The sequence below is a fragment of the Argiope bruennichi genome, chromosome 7, assembly GCF_947563725.1.
Source record: "Argiope bruennichi chromosome 7, qqArgBrue1.1, whole genome shotgun sequence".
In the NCBI taxonomy this organism is placed as follows: Eukaryota; Metazoa; Arthropoda; class Arachnida; order Araneae; family Araneidae; genus Argiope; species Argiope bruennichi.
Window position 1 is genome coordinate 68,002,969 of NC_079157.1, and position 24,833 is coordinate 68,027,801.

The following is a 24,833-nucleotide window of genomic DNA, read 5'->3' on the forward strand; positions in this document are numbered from 1 at the left end:
ACCTTTTAGTGAAGTGTGAAAGCAACGCTATTAAAACAATTTATGGACGATATTTGTATAAATTTCGGTATTTCCGGTATCTTTATTTATTTATCCCGCTTTCTATATCAGTATTGATATGGAAATGATGAAAGTCACTTTCCCGTATAAATTTTATGTTTTAGAAAACAGTTATTTAATGAACTCTAACCCTAAACTGAATTTTAAATTTAAAAAAAAACATCTCCAAGTTAAGGAAACGATTCCTGTGGCTACAGCTTTGTTTTCTCGTGTATCTCCAGATCTTTGGTGATTTATTATCAAAACAAGAACCTTTTAAACGGGTTTCTTCGTATTTAATTATATGCCTTCACAATAAAGATACCATTAGCAGCTTCATGGCTCTATCAAACAATTGAATTTTTGAGCGAAACTCTTTATTTCGTAAGACAGAAATTTTATTTAATGATGATGATTTTTGTATTATTCTGACGCAATATCTTCTTTTAGAACACACCGGGGAAATTTTAATTCATGCAGAAAAGCTTTTTATCTGTTTAAAATTCGGAATTCTCGAAGAAAGTGCCATAGATGATTGTCTCATTTCCATAAATATAAGCTCTATATACTAGGCTCTTACTGAAGGAATGTTTACAATTTTCGTATATTGCTATTACAGGGACCTGGACAACAAGGACCTGGAGGTTATGGACCATCTGGACCTGGAGGTGCCGCTGCCGCCGCCGCTGCTGCAGCTGCAGGTGGACCTGGAGGACAAGGACCATCTGGACCTGGACAACTAGGACCAGGAGGTTATGGACCATCTGGACCAAGTGGAGCATCCGCTGCCGCAGCCGCAGCAGGAGGTCAAGGACCTTATGGACAAGGACAACAAGGATCAGGAGGTTATGGACCATCTGGACAAAGTGGAGCATCCGCTGCCGCAGCCGCAGCAGGAGGTCAAGGACCTTATGGACAAGGACAACAAGGACCAGGACAACAAGGACCAGGAGTTTATGGACCATCTGGACCAAGTGGAGCATCCGCTGCCGCAGCCGCAGCAGGAGGTCAAGGACCTTATGGACAAGGACAACAAGGACCAGGAGGATATGGACCATCTGGACCTGGAGGAGCTTCTGCCGCCGCCGCTGCTGCAGCTGCAGGTGGACCCGGAGGACAAGGACCATACGGACCAGGACAACAAGGACCATACGGACCCGGACAACAGGTATTACATTTGTCCTCAAATAATTTTAATTTATTTTTCTATTTTACTTTCTTTGATTTAAATTAATATTACTTGAACGAAACATTCGTCTCACAGCATTCGTAAACACTTCAATTTAACATTTAATTGGTTTTAATAACAGATAAGCAGATTTTGTATTTAAATATTGACGACCATTCAGTATCCTTGTAGTTATACACCATTACAATACTCATCTACGAGTCTTACAAGGCATCCACATCCGTTTCCATCTCTAGTCACCATGTATTTGCGCTCTCATCGATCTTTCGATTTTCACATACGGTCCCCGCTGACATCCGCTGGTCGCAGAAAGGTTATTTCCATAATAACTCAAATTTTCAAGAAATTAGCTCTGTTAAACTATTTTGTAGAAAATTGCTTTCAAATTATGAGAGTAATTCTTTCATCTTGCAACTGTTTCTGGAAACTGCACGGGACTATAAACTTGTCTTTCGATATCGCTATCAACGAGCAGCATTTTGCAATTACGACAGTCTTCTGGGAGTTACCGAAATTTAAAATGCTTAATTTTCGATAACACCAACTAAAAGCATTTTTCTCATACATATCAGCTTGAGACACAGTTTGTTTCATAACGGGGATAAGAAATTAATTTTTATCGACTTGGAATTCGTCAATTCTTGGAAACAAAATTGCTGAATAAAAATTTGGATAGGGAAAAATTTCATTTCACACAAGAAAATATATTATGAATTTTTCATTAAATTCTTACTGATAATTTTATGCCTACTTAATGAGAATATACCTTTTAGTGAAGTGTGAAAGCAACGCTATTAAAACAATTTATGGACGATATTTGTATAAATTTCGGTATTTCCGGTATCTTTATTTATTTATCCCGCTTTCTATATCAGTATTGATATGGAAATGATGAAAATCTCTTTCCCGTATAAATTTTATGTTTTAGAAAACAGTTATTTAATGAAATCTAACCCTAAACTGAATTTTAAATTAAAAAAAAACATCTCCAAGTTAAGAAAACGATTCCTGTGGCAACAGCTTTGTTTTCTCGTGTATCTCCAGATCTTTGGTGATTTATTATCAAAACAAGAACCTTTTAAACGGGTTTCTTCGTATTTAATTATATGCCTTCACAATAAAGATACTATTAGCAGCTTCATGGCTCTATCAAACAATTGAATTTTTGAGCGAAACTCTTTATTTCGTAAGACAGAAATTTTATTTGATGATGATGATTTTTGTATTATTCTGACGCAATATCTTCTTTTAGAACATACCGGGGAAATTTTAATTCATGCAGAAAAGCTTTTTATCTGTTTAAAATTCGGAATTCTCGAAGAAAGTGCCATAGATCAATGTCTCATTTCCATAAATATAAGCTCTATATACTAGGCTCTCACTGAAGGAATGTTTACAATTTTCGTATATTGCTATTACAGGGACCTGGACAACAAGGACCTGGAGGTTATGGACCATCTGGACCTGGAGGTGCCGCTGCCGCCGCCGCTGCTGCAGCTGCAGGTGGACCTGGAGGACAAGGACCATCTCGACCTGGACAACAAGGACCAGGAGGTTATGGACCATCTGGACCAAGTGGAGCATCCGCTGCCGCAGCCGCAGCAGGAGGTCAAGGACCTTATGGACAAGGACAACAAGGACCAGGAGGTTATGGACCATCTGGACCAAGTGGAGCATCCGCAGCCGCAGCCGCAGCAGGAGGTCAAGGACCTTATGGACAAGGACAACAAGGACCAGGAGGATATGGACCATCTGGACCTGGAGGAGCTTCTGCCGCCGCCGCTGCTGCAGCTGCAGGTGGACCCGGAGGACAAGGACCATACGGACCAGGACAACAAGGACCATACGGACCCGGACAACAGGTATTACATTTGTCCTCAAATAATTTTAATTTATTTTTCTATTTTACTTTCTTTGATTTAAATTAATATTACTTGAACGAGACATTCGTCTCACAGCATTCGTAAACACTTCAATTTAACATTTAATTGGTTTTAATAACAGATAAGCAGATTTTGTATTTAAATATTGACGACCATTCAGTATCCTTGTAGTTATACACCATTACAATACTCATCTACGAGTCTTACAAGGCATCCACATCCGTTTCCATCTCTAGTCACCATGTATTTGCGCTCTCATCGATCTTTCGATTTTCACATACGGTCCCCGCTGACATCTGCTGGTTGCAGAAAGGTTATTTCCATAATAACTCAAATTTTCAAGAAATTAGCTCTGTTAAACTATTTTGTAGAAAATTGCTTTCAAATTATGAGAGTAATTCTTTCATCTTGCAACTGTTTCTGGAAACTGCACGGGACTATAAACTTGTCTTTCGATATCGCTATCAACGAGCAGCATTTTGCAATTACGACAGTCTTCTGGGAGTTACCGAAATTTAAAATGCTTAATTTTCGATAACACGAATTAAAAGTATTTTTCTCATACATATCAGCTTGAGACACAGTTTGTTTCATAACGGGGATAAGAAATTAATTTTTATCGACTTGGAATTCGTCAATTCTTATAAACAAAATTGCTGAATAAAAATTTGGATAGGGAAAAATTTCATTTCACACAAGAAAATATATTATGAATTTTTCATTAAATTCTTACTGATAATTTTATGCCTACTTAATGAGAATATACCTTTTAGTGAAGTGTGAAAGCAACGCTATTAAAACAATTTATGGACGATATTTGTATAAATTTCGGTATTTCCGGTATCTTTATTTATTTATCCCGCTTTCTATATCAGTATTGATATGGAAATGATGAAAATCACTTTCCCGTATAAATTTTATGTTTTAGAAAACAGTTATTTAATGAACTCTAACCCTAAACTGAATTTTAAATTAAAAAAAAAACATCGCCAAGTTAAGAAAACGATTCCTGTGGCAATCGCTTTGTTTTCTCGTGTATCTCCAGATCTTTGGTGATTTATTATCAAAACAAGAATCTTTTAAACGGGTTTCTTCGTATTTAATTATATGCCTTCACAATAAAGATACCTTTAGCAGCTTCATGGCTCTATCAAACAATTGAATTTTTGAGCGAAACTCTTTATTTCGTAAGACAGAAATTTTATTTGATGATGATGATTTTTGTATTATTCTGACGCAATATCTTCTTTTAGAACATACCGGGGAAATTTTAATTCATGCAGAAAAGCTTTTTATCTGTTTAAAATTCGGAATTCTCGAAGAAAGTGCCATAGATCAATGTCTCATTTCCATAAATATAAGCTCTATATACTAGGCTCTCACTGAAGGAATGTTTACAATTTTCGTATATTGCTATTACAGGGACCTGGACAACAAGGACCTGGAGGTTATGGACCATCTGGACCTGGAGGTGCCGCTGCCGCCGCCGCTGCTGCAGCTGCAGGTGGACCTGGAGGACAAGGACCATCTGGACCTGGACAACAAGGACCAGGAGGTTATGGACCATCTGGACCAAGTGGAGCATCCGCTGCCGCAGCCGCAGCAGGAGGTCAAGGACCTTATGGACAAGGACAACAAGGACCAGGTGGATATGGACCATCTGGACCTGGAGGAGCTTCTGCCGCCGCCGCTGCTGCAGCTGCAGGTGGACCCGGAGGACAAGGACCATACGGACCAGGACAACAGGTATTACATTTGTCCTCAAATAATTTTAATTAATTTTTCTATTTTATTTTCTTTGATTTAAATTAATAGTACTTGAAAGAAATATTCGTCTCACAGCATTCGTAAAGACTTCAATTTAACATTCAATTGGTTTTAATAACAGATAAGCAGATTTTGTATTTAAATATTGACGACCATTCAGTATCCTTGTAGTTATACACCATTACAATACTCATCTACGAGTCTTACAAGGCATCCACATCCGTTTCCATCTCTAGTCACCATGTATTTGCGCTCTCATCGATCTTTCGATTTTCACATACGGTCCCCGCTGACATCTGCTGGTCGCAGAAAGGTTATTTCCATAATAACTCAAATTTTCAAGAAATTAGCTCTGTTAAACTATTTTGTAGAAAATTGCTTTCAAATTATGAGAGTAATTCTTTCATCTTGCAACTGTTTCTCGAAACTGTGCGGGAATATAAACTTGTCTTTCGATATCGCTATCAACGAGCAGCATTTTGCAATTACGACAGTCTTCTGGGAGTTACCGAAATTTAAAATGCTTAATTTTCGATAACACCAACTAAAAGTATTTTTCTCATACATATCAGCTTGAGACACAGTTTGTTTCATAACGGGGATAAGAAATTAATTTTTATCGACTTGGAATTCGTCAATTCTTATAAACAAAATTGCTGAATAAAAATTTGGATAGGGAAAAATTTCATTTCACACAAGAAAATATATTAAGAATTTTTCATAAAATTCTTACTGATAATTTTATGCCTACTTAATGAGAATATACCTTTTAGTGAAATGTGAAAGCAACGCTATTCTATTAAAACAATTTATGGACGATATTTGTATAAATTTCGGTATTTCCAGTATCTTTATTTATTTATCCCGCTTTCTATATCAGTATTGATATGGAAATGATGAAAATCATTTTCCCGTATAAATTTTATGTTTTAGAAAACAGTTATTTAATGAAATCTAACCTTAAACTGAATTTTAAATTTAAAAAAAAAACATCTCCAAGTTAAGAAAACGATTCCTGTGGCAACAGCTTGTTTTCTCGTGTATCTCCAGATCTTTGGTGATTTATTATCAAAACAAGAACCTTTTAAACGGGTTTCTTCGTATTTAATTATATGCCTTCACAATAAAGATACCTTTAGCAGCTTCATGGTTCTATCAAACAATTGAATTTTTGAGCGAAACTCTTTATTTCGTAAGACAGAAATTTTATTTGATGATGATGATTTTTGTATTATTCTGACGCAATATCTTCTTTTAGAACATACCGGGGAAATTTTAATTCATGCAGAAAAGCTTTTTATCTGTTTAAAATTCGGAATTCTCGAAGAAAGTGCCATAGATCAATGTCTCATTTCCATAAATATAAGCTCTATATACTAGGCTCTCACTGAAGGAATGTTTACAATTTTCGTATATTGCTATTACAGGGACCTGGACAACAAGGACCTGGAGGTTATGGACCATATGGACCTGGAGGTGCCGCTGCCGCCGCCGCTGCTGCAGCTGCAGGTGGACCTGGAGGACAAGGACCATCTGGACCTGGACAACAAGGACCAGGAGGTTATGGACCATCTGGACCAAGTGGAGCATCCGCTGCCGCAGCCGCAGCAGGAGGTCAAGGACCTTATGGACAAGGACAACAAGGACCAGGAGGTTATGGACCATCTGGACCAAGTGGAGCATCCGCTGCCGCAGCCGCAGCAGGAGGTCAAGGACCTTATGGACAAGGACAACAAGGACCAGGAGGATATGGACCATCTGGACCTGGAGGAGCTTCTGCCGCCGTCGCTGCTGCAGCTGCAGGTGGACCCGGAGGACAAGGACCATACGGTCCAGGACAACAAGGACCATACGGACCCGGACAACAGGTATTACATTTGTCCTCAAATAATTTTAATTTATTTTTCTATTTTACTTTCTTTGATTTAAATTAATATTACTTGAACGAAACATTCGTCTCACAGCATTCGTAAACACTTCAATTTAACATTTAATTGGTTTTAATAACAGATAAGCAGATTTTGTATTTAAATATTGACGACCAATCAGTATCCTTGTAGTTATACACCATTTCAATACTCATCTACGAGTCTTACAAGGCATCCACATCCGTTTCCATCTCTAGTCACCATGTATTTGCGCTCTCATCGATCTTTCGATTTTCACATACGGTCCCCGCTGACATCTGCTGGTCGCAGAAAGGTTATTTCCATAATAACTCAAATTTTCAAGAAATTTGCTCTGTTAAACTATTTTGTAGAAAATTGCTTTCAAATTATAAGAGTAATTCTTTCATCTTGCAACTGTTTCTCGAAACTGCGCGGGACTATAAACTTGTCTTTCGATATCGCTATCAACGAGCAGCATTTTGCAATTACGACAGTCTTCTGGGAGTTACCGAAATTTAAAATGCTTAATTTTCGATAACACCAATTAAAAGTATTTTTCTCATACATATCAGCTTGAGACACAGTTTGTTTCATAACGGGGATAAGAAATTAATTTTTATCGACTTGGAATTCGTCAATTCTTATAAACAAAATTGCTGAATAAAAATTTGGATAGGGAAAAATTTCATTTCACACAAGAAAATATATTATGAATTTTTCATAAAATTCTTACTGATAATTTTATGCCTACTTAATGAGAATATACCTTTTAGTGAAATGTGAAAGCAACGCTATTCTATTAAAACAATTTATGGACGATATTTGTATAAATTTCGGTATTTCCGGTATCTTTATTTATTTATCCCGCTTTCTATATTAGTATTGATATGGAAATGATGAAAATCACTTTCCCGTATAAATTTTATGTTTTAGAAAACAGTTATTTAATGAAATCTAACCTTAAACTGAATTTTAAATTTAAAAATAAAACATCTCCAAGTTAAGAAAACGATTCCTGTGGCAACAGCTTGTTTTCTCGTGTATCTCCAGATCTTTGGTGATTTATTATCAAAACAAGAACCATTTAAACGGGTTTCTTCGTATTTAATTATATGCCTTCACAATAAAGATACCTTTAGCAGCTTCATGGTTCTATCAAACAATTGAATTTTTGAGCGAAACTCTTTATTTCCTAAGACAGAAATGTTATTTGATGATGATGATTTTTGTATTATTCTGACGCAATATCTTCTTTTAGAACATACCGGGGAAATTTTAATTCATGCAGAAAAGCTTTTTATCTGTTTAAAATTCGGAATTCTCGAAGAAAGTGCCATAGATCAATGTCTCATTTCCATAAATATAAGCTCTATATACTAGGCTCTCACTGAAGGAATGTTTACAATTTTCGTATATTGCTATTACAGGGACCTGGACAACAAGGACCTGGAGGTTATGGACCATCTGGACCTGGAGGTGCCGCTGCCGCCGCCGCTGCTGCAGCTGCAGGTGGACCTGGAGGACAAGGACCATCTGGACCTGGACAACAAGGACCAGGAGGTTATGGACCATCTGGACCAAGTGGAGCATCCGCTGCCGCAGCCGCAGCAGGAGGTCAAGGAACTTATGGACAAGGACAACAAGGACCAGGAGGTTATGGACCATCTGGACCAAGTGGAGCATCCGCTGCCGCAGCCGCAGCAGGAGGTCAAGGACCTTATGGACAAGGACAACAAGGACCAGGAGGATATGGACCATCTGGACCTGGAGGAGCTTCTGCCGCCGTCGCTGCTGCAGCTGCAGGTGGACCCGGAGGACAAGGACCATACGGTCCAGGACAACAAGGACCATACGGACCCGGACAACAGGTATTACATTTGTCCTCAAATAATTTTAATTTATTTTTCTATTTTACTTTCTTTGATTTAAATTAATATTACTTGAACGAAACATTCGTCTCACAGCATTCGTAAACACTTCAATTTAACATTTAATTGGTTTTAATAACAGATAAGCAGATTTTGTATTCAAATATTAACGACCATTCAGTATCTTTGTAGTTATACACCATTACAATACTCATCTACGAGTCTTACAAGGCATCCACATCCGTTTCCATCTCTAGTCACCATGTATTTGCGCTCTCATCGATCTTTCGATTTTCACATACGGTCCCCGGTGACATCTGCTGGTCGCAGAAAGGTTATTTCCATAATAACTCAAATTTTCAAGAAATTAGCTCTGTTAAACTATTTTGTAGAAAATTGCTCTCAAATTAGGAGAGTAATTCTTTCATCTTGCAATTTTTTCTCGAAACTGCGCGGGACTATAAACTTGTCTTTCGATATCGCTATCAACGAGCAGCATTTTGCAATTACGACAGTCTTCTGGGAGTTACCGAAATTTAAAATGCTTAATTTTCGATAACACCAACTAAAAGTATTTTTCTCATACATATCAGCTTGAGACACAGTTTGTTTCATAACGGGGATAAGAAATTAATTCTTATCGACTTGGAATTCGTCAATTCTTGGAAACAAAATTGCTGAATAAAAATTTGGATAGGGAAGAATTTCATTTCACACAAGAAAATATATTATGAATTTTTCATTAAATTCTTACTGATAATTTTATGCCTACTTAATGAGAATTCACCTTTTAGTGAAATGTGAAAGGAACGCTATTAAAACAATTTTAGGACGATATTTGTATAAATTTCGGTATTTCCGGTATCTTTATTTATTTATACCGCTTTCTATATCAGTATTGATATGGAGCTGATGAAAATCACTTTCCCGTATAAATTTTATGTTTTAGAAAACAGTTATTTAATGAAATCTAACCCTAAAATGAATGTTAAATTAAAAAAAAACATCTCCAAGTTAAGAAAACGATTCCTGTAGCAACAGCTTTGTTTTCTCGTGTATCTCGAGATGTTTGGTGATTTATTATCAAAACAAGAACCTTTTAAACGGGGTTTTTCGTATTTAATTATATGCCTTCACAATAAAGATACCATTAGCAGTTTCATGGCTCTATCAAACAATTGAATATTTGAGCAAAACTCTTTATTTCGTAAGACAGAAATTTTATTTGATGATGATGATTTTTGTATTATTCTGACGCAATATCTTCTTTTAGAACATACCGGGGAAATTGTAATTCATGCAGAAAAGCTTTTTATCTGTTTAAAATTCGGAATTCTCGAAGAAAGTGCCATAGATCAATGTCTCATTTCCATAAATATAAGCTCTATATACTAGGGTCTCACTGAAGGAATGTTTACAATTTTCGTATATTGCTATTACAGGGACCTGGACAACAAGGACCTGGAGGTTATGGACCATCTGGACCTGGAGGTGCCGCTGCCGCCGCCGCTGCTGCAGCTGCAGGTGGACCTGGAGGACAAGGACCATCTGGACCTGGGCAACAAGGACCAGGTGGTTATGGACCATCTGGACCAAGTGGAGCATCCGCTGCCGCAGCCGCAGCAGGAGGTCAAGGGCCTTATGGACAAGGACAACAAGGACCATACGGACCAGGACAACAGGTATTACATTTGTCTCCAAATAAATTAGAGAATTATTTTAACCTACCTTCATATTCTACATTCTTTCACTTAAATTAGAATTAATTAAGCGAAACTGTCTCACAGCATTCGTGAAGATTTGAACTTAGCATTCAATTGGTTTTATTAAGAGATAATCAGATTCTATACTTAAATATTGACGTATAGTTAGAATCCTTACAGTTTTACACTTTTCAAATATTCATCAACGAGTCGTACGAGCCATGCACATCCGTTCTCATCCTTAGTCTCTATGTACTTGCGCTCTCGTAATCTTTCCATTTTGACATGCCTTTCCGCTAACACTTACTTGTCGCAGAAGGTGTATTTCCCGCTGAAATTAGAGAAATTCACTCTGTTAAAGGACTGTTTGCAGAAAATTGCTAAAATCTATGCAAGTAATAATTTCATCTTACAATTTTTCCTCGAAACATCGCAGGATTCTTCCCAGGTTTTCCGTCATCGCTATCGACGTACTGCATTTCGCAACAATAACTGCCTTCCAGACTTTAGCACAATTTAAAATCCAATATACTTTCTATATCATAGACTAAATGTGTTTTTTCTTGCATTTCAGCTTGAGATATGGTGTAGTTATCTTTTAGCATAAGCTCTGTCACCATTTATAGCTCTCTATTCTTAATTATTTTATCTTGGATCTCTTCCTTCCCTCAGCATGCAACTGATAGGATTAATTCAAGAATTTCGGTTTTTAAACAATAAATTGTCCGAATACATGAACTTTTGTCCTTGACTAAAACCCATGACACGGCTGACGGTCGTTTCATTGCGACTTTATATGGATGATTTTAGTAGGAATACCGCTCATTCTGCTACGTTTCTAAATCCAAATTCAAATGTTCCGTTTGTTTTTCAAGGTGCATTTCTTTTTACAATCGTTCATCAAATTTATTATCTTTAAAATCTGAATAAATCAAGCGTTAGTTATGCATGCGCAATTCTTTTATCTCTTGAAATAAAAAGCGTCAGCTATTATATAACAAAATTCGAAAATATTTATGAACGTTTTTGATGCTAGTCAACGTATTCTGAACATGACTTTTTTGCAGAATATGATTTTACGAATTGCAGTTCTAAATATGATAAATTTTACTTAATAAACTAATCTGTGGATTAATACAATATCGGGATTAATACGAAGGAATTGCGAACCACACGTTTCGATAATTACTACTTTACCGTAGCCTTCGATTTTCTAAAGAAAATGAAAATGTTAGAGTCAGATAGAAATGAATTTAAGAAACTATAGTTAGATTAAATATTTTAATATTTACAAGCGTATTACCATCGTCTTTACAGGGACCAGGAGGGCAAGGACCTGGAGGTTATGGACCATCTGGACCAGGTGGTGCTTCTGCTGCCGCCGCTGCTGCAGCTGCTGGTGGACCTGGAGGTCAAGGACCATTCGGCCCAGGCCAACAGGGACCAGGTGCAGGAGGACCATACGGACCCGGACAACAGGTAAATGCATTAAACGTTCTAAACAAAATTAGAAACTGATTTAATTACTGTTTTTATCAGACTGATTTAATTTCCTCTCCAATTTAAGATAGGGATCGCTAGAGCAAAGGTTTTTTTTTCTCATGTAGCTCCAGATCTTCGGAGATTTATTATGATAAAAAGAACCTTTTACACCGGGTTTTTTGTATAATTTTTATTCCTATACAGTAAAGATACCATTACAAGCTTCATGGCTCCATGAAACTGTTGAATATTTGATATAAAATTAAAATCTTTATTTCCAAAAAGAAATTTTATTTGATGATGATGATTTTTGTATTATTCCGGCGCAGTATCTTCTTGTAGAACATTTCGTGGGAATTTTAATTCATACAGAAGAGCTTTTTATCTGCTTAAAATTCGGAATCCTCTAAGAAATTTCCATAGACAATATAAAATTTCCATAAATATCAGCTTTATTTACTAGGGTCCCACTGAAGGAATGTTTTCAATTTTCGTATATTATTAATACAGGGACCTGGACAACAAGGACCTGGAGGATATGGACCATCTGGACCTGGTGGTGCTGCTGCCGCCTCCGCTGCTGCAGCTGCAGGTGGAGCAGGAGGACAAGGACCATCTGGACCTGGACAACAAGGACCTGGTGGTTATGGACCTTCTGGACCAAGTGGAGCTTCCGCTGCTGCAGCCGCAGCAGGAGGTCAAGGACCTTATGGACAAGGACAACAAGGACTAGGAGGTTATGGACCATCTGGACCAAGTGGAGCAGCCGCTGCCGCAGCCGCAGCAGGAGGTCAAGGACCTTATGGACAAGGACAACAAGGACCAGCAGGATATGGACCATCCGGACCTGGAGGAGCTTCTGCCGCCGCCGCTGCTGCAGCTGCAGGTGGACCCGGAGGTCAAGGACCATACGGACCCGGACAACAGGTATTACATTTGTCCTCAAATAAATTAGTGAATCATTTTAATTTACCTTCATATTCTATATTCTTTGAAATAATAATCTGTATTCTTTGAAATAATAATAAATCAAAATTCCTTTAGCGAAAATGTCTCACAGCATTCGTGAAGATTTGAACTTATCCTTCAATTGGTTTTATTAACCAGCAATCAGATTCTGTATTTAAATATTGACTTCCAGTTAGAATCCTTATAGTTCTGCACTTTTCAAATACTCATCTACGAGTCTTACAAGCCATCCACTTCCGTTGTTATGTTTAGTCTCCATGCACTTGCGCTCTCATCATCTTTGCATTTTCAAATGCAGTCGGTCCCGCTAACACTTGCTTGTCGCAGAAAGTGTATTTCCCGCTGAAATTGAAAGAAATTCGCTCTGTTTAAGGACTTTTTAGAAAATTGCCTAAAACCTATTCGATTAATTATTTCATCTTACAATTTTTCGTCGAAGCATCGTAGGATTCTTCCCAGGTTTTTCGTCATCGCTACCGACGTGCTGCATTTCGCAACAATGACTGCCTTCCAGGCTTTAGCACAATTTAAACTCCGATATACTTTTTGATCTCTTCCTTCCCTCAACATGCAACTGATAGGATGAATTCAAAACTTTCGGTTTTTAAGCAATTATTTGTCCGAGTACCTTAGATTTTATCATTGACTGAAACTCATGACACGGCTGAACATTGTTTATACATAATTACTATTTTACCGTAACATTTGATTTTCTAAGAAAATGAAAATTTTAGAGTCGGATGGAAATAAATTTAAGAAAGTATGGTTAGAAATAAGAAAGTATGGTTAATTATTTTAGTTCTCATAAACATATTACCATCATCTTTGCAGGGACCAGGAGCACAAGGACCTGGAGGTTATGGACCATCTGGACCAGGTGGTGCTGCTGCTGCCGCCGCTTCTGCAGCTGCAGGTGGACCTGGACGACAAGGACCATCTGGACCTGGACAACAAGGACCTGGAAGTTATGGTCCATCTGGACCAAGTGGAGCATCCGCTGCCGCAGCAGCAGCTGGAGGTCAAGGACCTTATGGACAAGGACAACAAGGACCAGGAGGATATGGACCATCTGGGCCCGTATCAGGTGTTTCAGCTAGTGTATCTAGTGCTGCTACTAGGCTATCATCTCCTGCTGCTTCGTCTAGAGTATCTTCCGCTGTCTCGACACTTGCTTCTAGTGGACCCTCTGACGCAGGTGTTGTTTCCTCCGCTTTGAGCAACTTGGTATCTCAAGTCAGTACCAATCATCCTGGTCTTTCTGAATGCGACGTAATTGTTCAAGCATTGTTGGAGTTAGTGTCTGCGCTTGTCCATATATTGGGATCATCAAGTGTCGGTCAAGTAGATTATAACGGTGCCAGTTATTCTGCTCAAACCCTTGGGCAGGCCGTTGCGCAAGCTCTCGCTTAAATTCTCATCTTCTTTATAATAATAAATATTTGCATCTTTTTTAAATGTCTTTATATTAAAATTTCAATAAATCTGTATTTTGAAGTCCGTTTTTGTTTCTTTTTTTCTAAATTTTTCTGATTTCTTTCATCAATATTCACACTTTATATCTAACTTATTAATGATAGTCACTTAAGAATGCTTGTTTAGTACCTCATGATCCGTGATATTTCCTCTGTTTTTTAATCCGTCTTAAAATATAACATTATCACTTCTAGAGTACCTGATCTTTACTTCAAATACATTTTACGAACAGTTAGCGGCAGTTAAAAGCAGCTATAAATATAAGTTAATGATTTGAACTACTGAGACATGCGTTTACTTTTAGTTATTGTGTGGATCATGGAAAATTTAATATGCTCCTACTATGCATTTCTCTGAATATATATTAATTCTCCTGTTTGCTACAATTGTATTGCTATGCGTACCGAAAGCGACAGGGGTGAATAACATGCTTTCTCTTAAAAATGTCAGGGTTTTGACAAAAGAATAACTTTCACCTTTCGTGGTTAGATAGACCTGCAGGAGAGATGCAATTAGGGACCACATGCTGTTAGTGACAGATGTGGTTATTGCAATCTTTCAATTTCTTAGAGTAATTTTCTTTTTAGTGTTTAGGAAGAGAGACAATAACATTGATTGAAAATGCAGGAAGATTAAGTGGTTTCTTTTAGAAGTTTTTCGATTATTTCATTAATACTACATAAAATTTACATTACATGAATAAATTATTATCCTTTTTACTTTGATATGTGTCCACTTTTTATAAATTAAAATTAAAAAATTAATTTATATAAATGTCCGTTTAATATTTTTTCATTGAAATCTACTTATTAAATTATTTTTTATTATGTCGAACTACTAAATAAGTTTTCAAATTTAGATTCGAGCGCCTTAATTCTTGAAAAAAAAATATTTCAGCGAACTGCCAATGCATTTTTGTATTTTAAAATGCTTTAAAATCAATGTTTAAAACAATGATTGAATGTTACTTTAAAATTTTGCTTTTTTTTCAATATTTAGAAAGATAATTATGCAATTAGAAGATTTCATACGATATTTTACATTTTGAGATGTCAATTTTCGATATTTATCTCGATGATTAAAATTGTGATTTCTGTAAATATTCAAAAACTTTGCAATGAAACATCTGATAATATAATTCACTAATACTGAAATAATTGGACTCTGCAAATGTTGCACATTTTGACTACAACAAATATAGATAATTGTCAATATATTTTTTCTTAGTAATATTCATGATACAAACATATATGGTGAGGAAAAATTACTTAATTAATATGAGGTTATTTAAACTTATTAATAAGCACATGTATTTGGAAATTTTTGAACTCGAAATTTTTTTTCCGATTCAAAAAGACTTACATTTTGGATTCCTAAAGGAAACTTTTACTATTAGCATGCCAGTAAATAATACATCAAAAATTTAAAATCCTTATTTTACTACTAAAAACGATTTTTTTAGTGATATAAATCAAATATTATATTGTATAAGCTATGCTGTAATAATTTCGGATTTTATAGCGAATAAAAGTGAAAAATTCTTGTAATTTTAAATCATAAAATGTCTAATTAAAATCTCAAAAAATTATTCCGAAGTGTACACCGACATCCACAAATTATATACGCGCCAAGTTTCGTAAAGCAACAGCACTTAGAATCATCTTTATTATAAGTAGAGGCACTCGTTATATGTCGCTGTCGGCCTGTGTTTTTGACACTTTTATTCAAACAAATTTTGTTTTGAAAAATGAAAATATGAGCGTAAATTTAGTTTAATAAGAGTAAAGAATTTCAAATGCTTGAAATGTCGCTATTTCCGAAATTTTCTTATTCCAGTGATCGAAAATTCCTTATTTTAGTTCTACACTTTTTCAGCCTATTCGAATAATTTTTTAACATAGTTGTGGTAAATTTATTATTATTTTTATATTAATTTTTTTTTTTTACTCCTTCATCGTTTATATTACGATTGCTCCCAAGAGGGACAATGAGCAAATATCTTTGTGTTTACCCTTTCAGATAGCGTTTTAGAATAAAAGCATGTCCAGGACTTTTTTTTAAAATAAAAGGCTTTGCTATAGTTTATTTTGTAATTTTCAAATCCTTTTTCAGTGTGCTTTTTTTGGAGGGGGGGGTCTATCCAGGGCACTGATTAAGATAAAGCTCCATTTTTAGAAAGCTGTGAATTGCACTTTCCCTTCCCACTCTTCAGGACATTTTGATAATGACACGAAACTAATCCTTGAAATTTCACCTGGTGTTTTGATTACCCCCCCCCCAAATATTTTGTTGTGAAATATTATTGAAACAATCAATCAATCGATCAAATGCACCTTTGACAACTTATTTTCCAGCATCTTTCTTGGTAATGAATCGGATTTGTTTTCACTCCTTTCCTTAACTAAGCGCCCTCCTTTTTTATTAAATCTTAAATAAAACAATAATTGCTTTTGTTTTAAAGGTTTCTAATCGTGGGAACAGAGATAAAGAAACCACGAAAATATTTTGGCAGCTTGAAGTTTGTCTGAATTAAATTTTAATAGCTCAGGTCTTGAATGCTTAACCTTTTTTGAATTTTTATATTCAATTTCATAAGAGTTTTAAGAAACATGAGTCCTAATTAACAATAATTAATACTTTAAAGCTTTGGAAATATAAACAATTATTATAGTTTTACCATTCGGCACATAAGGAAATGAAAGTTGACAAATTTAACAAGTGTATTAAAATCACATTCAGTGAACTCAAATCGGAACCAGTAGGAGTGGTCCTCCATAACTTTTATATACTCTCGAACAAAGACGTTTTTTAGACGCGTTTAGGCGCGTTAGACGCCGAATGAAAGTAAAATTTGACAGAAAATTATAACTGTAATCATATCACAGATCAAATTTAACATTTAAGTCATTGCCTTTTTTGAGTTATCGCGTTTACATGCTTCTAGAAGTACAGACCGCCAGACGGTTAGCATCTTATTCTATTTGTCTCCTGATAAGCTGTGGATGTTTAATCTGTGTACCAAATTTTATCCATCTATCCAGCTTTAAAAATTTGTAGAAATTGTAATAGTATAGTTAAACTTCCCAGGCGCTAAGGGACATTTCTACTAAATTTTGTGTGAATTCGCAAAGAAGAGTGAAATTGCATAAGGTTTAAAGAATTAAACATTCAGTTTTGCATATACAGATTATGACGTTATAAAAATATGATTTAATATAATCAGTAATAACTTTTTCAAAATAAAACGCTTCGAAACATTGGTTATATAGTTTTTGTAGATCTCGCATCTTTTAAATACACTTGCTGATAAAAAGAAAGAAAATGTTTTTTTTTTAATTATAAGTGTGCTTAAATTTTCAGTAAATACTGTATGAATGTTTAGTGTCCGATTTTCTGTCAAATTCCATAAACAAATTGAATTTGAATATCCTCAAATGAGAATATGCTATAAAAGAAATTTTTCAATCAATTTTTTTAACCGTCAATTTTTTTCATTCCAATTTCATTTATTTTTAGATTAACTACTTTCTTATGCTAAAAATTTTTAAAAATACAATAGATCAGGTTAATAGTAATTATAGGAATGTGTACATGCTTCTTGCGTTCGATTTTATACCCGTTATTTAAGACTCATTTTGGATATGCATTTATTCTCAAAACCTCAAAAGTAATGGCTTAGAACAATCTTTCGAACATTAAGATGCTTTAAAGAATGAGTAGAAAGGCGTCAATCACGCCACTCATAATATACATTCCCTTCTCATTATCTTGCAGATTGATATCCGGGAGAAGAGAAAAATCGGCAACCGAAAATTCACGGATCCGTCGGTTTGAAAAGAGTAATTTTTGCAAGAAAATAACGGACTTCACGCTAGGGGGGGGGGGGGTTAAATATTTGAAGTTTTAAATTTTACAAGTAAAATAGTATTAAATGTGGTAAAATATTACCAATCTAAATACTCTAACAAAGAGTAAGGGAATTGATTTACGAGTTAAACTGAAAAATATATTTTAGTATCAGTGATTTGCAAGCGAGATTAAAAACATGAAAGTTTCTATGAATAAAGTTCCGAAATTTAAATTATACTTCTTTTGATTTCAATAAATTCAAGTGTATGGTAGTTACAAATTAATACAGACCATCGTATTACCCCAAAAACCCTTATTAGTGCAAATTAAATCATATTACCCCTTATCCTTACTTAAGAATGCAAAAAATTGCGATTACCCTTAACTTAAGAATGCAAAAATTGCAATTACTCTCAACTTAAGAATGCAAATTAAATCTCGCAGCCTCCAAAGTTAAGAACTTGCTATTTTGCTTTTGATTATACGACCATCCCTGTAATTTTATATACTGTATTTTGCAATAACATTGCAATTCATTTCTATGCAAAACTGATTTTTGAGTAAGCCTGACTTTAGTAATTTCCAGGTGATACTTATGTGCCATTCTTTATGGTGGCGAAAAATGCTTAAGAAAATCCTAAATTTCCCCCCCCCGGGGGGAACCTCGTAATTGAGGACGATTCTCGCCAGCCTGGTGGGCACACGAAAAGATGGGGCTTTTAGGGAAGGATTGTACTGTGGCCGGTGATTATCCTTAAGATTCAACCACAGTTCCCGCCAGTTTTTCTGTAGCAGCGATCCGGTCATTCAGTTTTTATCCATGTACCTTCGGATGGGTCGGAGAGTTAATATCATGATTAATCCAAATTTTATCGAAATTCGCTGATTAAAAGGAAGTTCGAAAACAGATCCCAATCATTCCAATTTCCTGGATTTATTTCGGAAAAATGATTGAATTGAGGTAGCAGAAAATTAGAGTGGGGCAAATTTAAGAAATTTCTCACAAGCACGAAAGTCAAGATAAGACATTAACGCACACAGACGTAGTTTTTGTAGATCTCCCATTTTTTAAAAATATATTAACTAATGAAAACTAAGAAAAATGATTTGATTAAAATTATAAGCGTGCTTATATTTTCAGTAAATATTGTATGAATGTTTCATTTTCAGTCATAAATTATATAAGCAAATTGAATTTGAATATCCTCAAATGAAATCACTATAAAAAGAGAAAGTCGTCAACTTATTTCATATTTCTTTTATTTTCAGATTTAAACTTTTCTATCCTAAGAAAGTAGTTAAATACAACAAATAAGGTTAGTAGTTTTACGCATATGTGTACATGCTAGATTGTTTTCTGGAGTTCGATTTCATAATCGTTATTTAAGACTCATTTTTTATACGCATTTATTCTCAAAACCTCAAAATCAGCAACCGGAAAAAAAACACGGGTCCGCCGTTTTGAGAGGATAATTTTTGCAAGCAAATCACGGACTTAATGTTGGGGGGGGGGGTAAAATATTTAAAGTATTAAATTTTACAAGTAAAACAGTATTAAGTGTGGTAAGAAGTTACTAATAATTGTTAGAATATTTAACAAATTAACAAAGTTTAAGGGAATTGCTGATTTACGAGTTAAACTAAAGAATGTTTTATTAACAGTGATTTACAAGCGAGATTATTCTTGGAATCTTTCATGATTTTAAAGTTCCGAAATTTAAATGATACTTATTTTAATTTCAATAAATTCAAGCACATGGTAGTTGCAAATCGATCATATTACCCCCAAAACACTTAATGTCATTTAAATCATATTACCCCTTATCCTAACTTAAGAATGCAAAAATCCCAATTCCCTTTAACTTAACTAATTTTCTAGCAGTCTCTGATGTTACGGACCTATTTTGCTTTCGGCTGTACGACCCTTCCTGTAATTTTATATACTGCATTTTTCAATAAATATTACTCAATTCAATTTTACATAGAAATTTATTGTAAGTCTGACTTAAGGAATTTCCAGATAATATTTAACTTATACCGGCGAAAAATGCTTAAGCAATCTAAATTTTATCGAAATTCATTGATTAAAAGAAAATTAGGAGCTATTTTCTAATTATTCCAAATTCCTGAATCGAGGTTAAAAAAATTAGAGTGGGGCAAATTTAAGAAATTTTTCTCGAGGCGTCTTTAATACAAGCAAATTCGTCAAGCGATTTAATTTCGGTAGTCAAATAATGAAACGTGTTCGATTATACAAAAAATACAACGGTATTCTGAATTATAATATTTTATTCACAAGTTAACTCTACATATAATGAAATACAGTTTAAAGGTCATAGAATTTGGAACTGTACTATATACATATATAATTTGAAACGAATATTCTGTACAGGTAATAAAGTATAATCAAAATATCTTTACATTTGATTTTAAAAAAAAATGAATCAAAAAGTTTAGTTGAAGTAAAACATCCTCCTAAAGATATAACAAGACAATCATTTAAAGAAATCCAATTGGCAACATATTTGATTTGGCAATATATTTCAAAAGAATGGACCAATAAGATTTTCAAAACAAATCATTTGAACTAGTCTAAGACTTTTGACACCGAAATTTTACGCATGCATAAAAACAATTGCAAATTTAATATACCTTAGAAAAAAAATTCTCTCATTAAGAGTTTCAAACATTTTTTGACGAATTACGTATTCAGATAGTCAAGGAAAAAAGCATTGAGGTAGATTCTATTACGCTTGAGCTATTCTACAAGCTCGCTCATTTCCAGATATCACTAAATCACAACATTTAAATCACAGGCTACTATACAAAAAATATATAATTAGTCAAGAATGAACTTTTTAAAAAGATATAAGCATAAAGATATTATCCATAATGCAAATCACTGCTATCATTTTCTTCTAAATAAATGCGTTATTTTAACTGCACACATCTAAACATTTATATTTATAGGTAGTTTTTACAAATTCAAAAGATTAACGTCCAATAAATTGGCTAAAACTAAGAATAGAAGTTTTCAAATGGGAAATAAACATAAAAAAGTCGACAATATCATCAAGTACATCTCATTAGTAAATGAATACATCACTGATTACATAACAGTGGAAGCGATTTGAAAGCGAATCAATCGCAAAGAAAATTTTAAAAACTTTAAAGTTAATAATTTTTTTAATATTATACTAGTAAACATTTCATTTATTTCTTAATTAACATTTCATATTCAATACATTACATTTTTGACTTAATCACTTTAATTAACCATTTATTATTATTATCATCATCATTATAATAATAAATATCCTGAATAGTTGACTTTTTTTCACAAATATGCTACTAATTCCACACTATTGCACGAAAGACACTGCCGATGAGATTCATGACAAAATTTCATTAATCAAAACACTTAAGGAGACGAGTGGAAAATTGATTAAAAAAAGATTCCATCATAATAAATACGAGAAGTTAAAAAAGTGAGAAATTAAACAAAATCTATATATTCAATTGCCATTCACGGCATCCATTCATAAACATTTCTGAAAAAGGAGTAGGCGTTTAATTTAAAATAAAATTAACAGCAAAAAATAAATGTTTTAGAAAACCGTTGTTTCTTTAGAAGCATATCGATCACCATGTTGATCAGACATGATAATCAAATAATGCTTGCCAATGTAATATGGATCCTGATTGGTTGGCCGGCCGAACCAATCAGTATCCTTAAAAGAAAAGAAAAGAAAAAAAAAAAAAAGCCGAAATATAAGACTGTTAATCTCTTATTTAAAGCATTTAAAATATATTGGGAAAATTGGCATTTTACACTTTAAGAGGATTTAGATGTCTAAACCGATATAAAACTGGATGGCAATGGATGCAATGAATGGGTATTATTTTTAAAATTTAAATAATTTAGAAAATTACATTTTAAAAACTGCTAAAATTAGATATTTATTAAGGTAATTGCAGAGAATATTTAAAACTATACTTAAATTCCAAGCATATAATTTGCTAGGTATATTAATTCGTGATGTGAAAATCTATATAAAGTAAAAATATTAAAAATGGATAAAAAATTATATTTTTGATTTTAGGAATTTACAAACTATTAAATGTAAATTTAAGAGACGTCTTAAAACTTCGCATCTTGTTAATTTACAGTTTATCATTAAATTAGAGTTTTAAATCTCAAGATCTTTCCAGCAGATTCAATTGAGGATTTTTTTTTATTGTTCCACCCCACCATTTGAGTAATTATTACCTCCCTTTATCACCAACATGCCTATGCATCCTTCAAACTGTGATACAATAGAACAGGGGAGCAATACTATACAGCACGAACAGTGGCAGATTGACATTTTGTGACTTAAGAAAGGCGTATTATGAAGCCCTTTTCTTCATTAGCTGCCCGATTAGGTTTCGTATTATAGCATATTTTTTTTCTTAAAAAACCAAGATACTGATTATTTTTAAAAGTTGTGAATGTGAAAATTATTATATTTCAACGCAGCCTGGCATCCTCGTTTGTAAATATTATTAAAACAGACATTGGAAGATGAATATTTGGATCACTATATATAAAAGTTAAGTGGAAGTAATGAATTAATATTTTGTAATACAGAGAAATTGTATTTTTAATGAATTTCTCCTGTAGGAAAATAATGATTTTCTTGCAGCCACTTTTCTACTATGCTGCTTAACTGGAGGTTCATATTGGAGTTAAAAACAGTGCCATCTACAGCAATCCTACACGTACGTAGAAAAGAGCAAAGATAAAAAGTGAAATTTTGATGCCTATGCGTGAAAATAATGACTTAAGATCAGCATTAGTGGTTCCAGAAAATCTTAAAATAATGGAAGACATGATATTGAAATTGACAATTTTTGGCAAAAAATTGTCAAGTTAAAAAGTGTTTGCCTTTCGTCTGTTGTGGAACGCACATTTGGTGGAATACAGAATTTTGAGAAGGTTTTCTCAAATCATTGACCTACTGCTCTGAAAACACGATGACAAATGTAGTTGAAGATGTGAAGGAAAGTCAGAGGTTGACCACCGGTGGCTAAGGACCACCACTTCGAAGAGGATGCCAGAATGTATAATTTGTCAGCAAGACGGATGAATTATATTCAAGGCAACACACAGCCACAACAAATCCTGTCGATACTGCCTCCTTCAATGGTAGCGGGGTGGTCGGTTGTACATAAGAAGAGACCTATGCATGAGTAAAAACAAGGAGAGTCTTAGAAAATTGCAATAATAATCAGCAACAACTTAATTTGTGTATCAACATACAAGACTTCTTTCCAATGAAGTCGTTTTCTGATTTTGTAATTTCTTCCGACAAGATTCCAATCAGATATTTATAATGCGTTATTTTCCATGCTCATTTTGCTCAGAATTTACCACTCCAAACATGCTCATGGTTATTTCACCGAAGATAAATACCAAATGTTATTTTATAAGCCTGATCATAATGAACTAGGATAATATTTATGATTCTGAAATCTGACTTAATATTTGTAATGTAACACAATAAAGATCTCAAAAGCAGTTTCAACATCCTTGAATTTAAGTGAATAGTAGATCTCAGACATACAATAATGTAACAATTATTCAGTTATTATTTAAAATATAATTGGCAACAATTATAAAGATATGCTGCAGCATTCATTATCTACAAGAATTTCAAAAGATTAAAAAAGAATATCAATAAACGTTTCTTAGCGAAAATCATTACTATTCTTCACAAATCATAGTTTCCATTTTATATCGAAAATGTATTTGAGAAAACCACTTTATTTTAAAAATCGTATGTGGTAACTAACAAAGTTATGCAGCTGCAATGTAATCGAATTTAATCGCATGATAAGAAGTTTTTCCTCCAGATTTTAATTATATTGCGACAATCACTCATTTAAAAGAATCGGAGCAAAATTCTTTTAAAAGCAGAAATTTAAATTTTGCTACATGTTACAGATGAAATCTAATTTAATTGCATTGGAATTATCAAATATTATAGACAATAAAATAGGGCAGTAGAAGCCAACAGAAGGAGTAAACAGCTTAAGAAGACTATATCATAATCTTATTTTTATAACTGCAACTATAATTCCTGCTGCTTTTTCTTTTACTTTTCTTGGAAGTCTTAAATTTCGTAAGAGACAGGTCTGTTATTCAGAATTTATAAAAGCAAGATATAGTTATTATAGCACAAACAAATTGCATTTCCAATTAACTTATATAAGATAGGGGTAATGATCACTACTATCACATCTTAAAACATATTTCCGCAACAATGTTACATGACCAAGTTAGATTTTGTTCCCCTGAATTTAAATTTATATCCAAATTAAATCAATAAGCGTTTCAACAATAATTTTAGTTCAGACAATCGCAAATAATCAATGTTAATCAAAAATAAAAAAAAAATGACAAATTTTAAAATATACATTTGCACGGCATCACCTTTAGATTTTGATGATCGCAACTCAAACAATTCTACAAAAATGAGATCACGAAAAATTGGCATCATTTGTTTTTGAAATGATATTCAATAGACATTACATATTTTGAAAATATATAAAGACTGCATTTAAAAAAAGTGTTTCATACGATGATTTCCATTATGTAGGTAATTTTTATGTCTTGAATCTTTAAGCGTCAAAGCTTTTTAATCTCGCTTGTTTTCAACTTGAGAATTTTGTAGAGCTTA

The 24,833-nt window shown here is 34.0% G+C and overlaps 1 protein-coding gene across 1 annotated transcript in view; it reads left to right on the forward strand.

The window, feature by feature from the left end:
• The window catches only part of LOC129975145 (uncharacterized PE-PGRS family protein PE_PGRS54-like), a 28,979-nt gene extending 14,693 nt beyond the window's left edge, over positions 1–14,286 (forward strand). The window contains exons 10-18 of the mRNA XM_056088104.1: positions 659–1,207; positions 2,650–3,090; positions 4,534–4,857; positions 6,306–6,746; positions 8,195–8,635; positions 10,078–10,317; positions 11,656–11,817; positions 12,331–12,747; positions 13,621–14,286. Coding sequence (XP_055944079.1) covers positions 659–1,207; positions 2,650–3,090; positions 4,534–4,857; positions 6,306–6,746; positions 8,195–8,635; positions 10,078–10,317; positions 11,656–11,817; positions 12,331–12,747; positions 13,621–14,199 — 3,594 coding nt within the window. The 3' untranslated portion in view covers positions 14,200–14,286. The remainder of the gene's footprint in view (positions 1–658; positions 1,208–2,649; positions 3,091–4,533; positions 4,858–6,305; positions 6,747–8,194; positions 8,636–10,077; positions 10,318–11,655; positions 11,818–12,330; positions 12,748–13,620) is intronic.
• Positions 14,287–24,833: the final 10,547 nt, after the last annotated feature.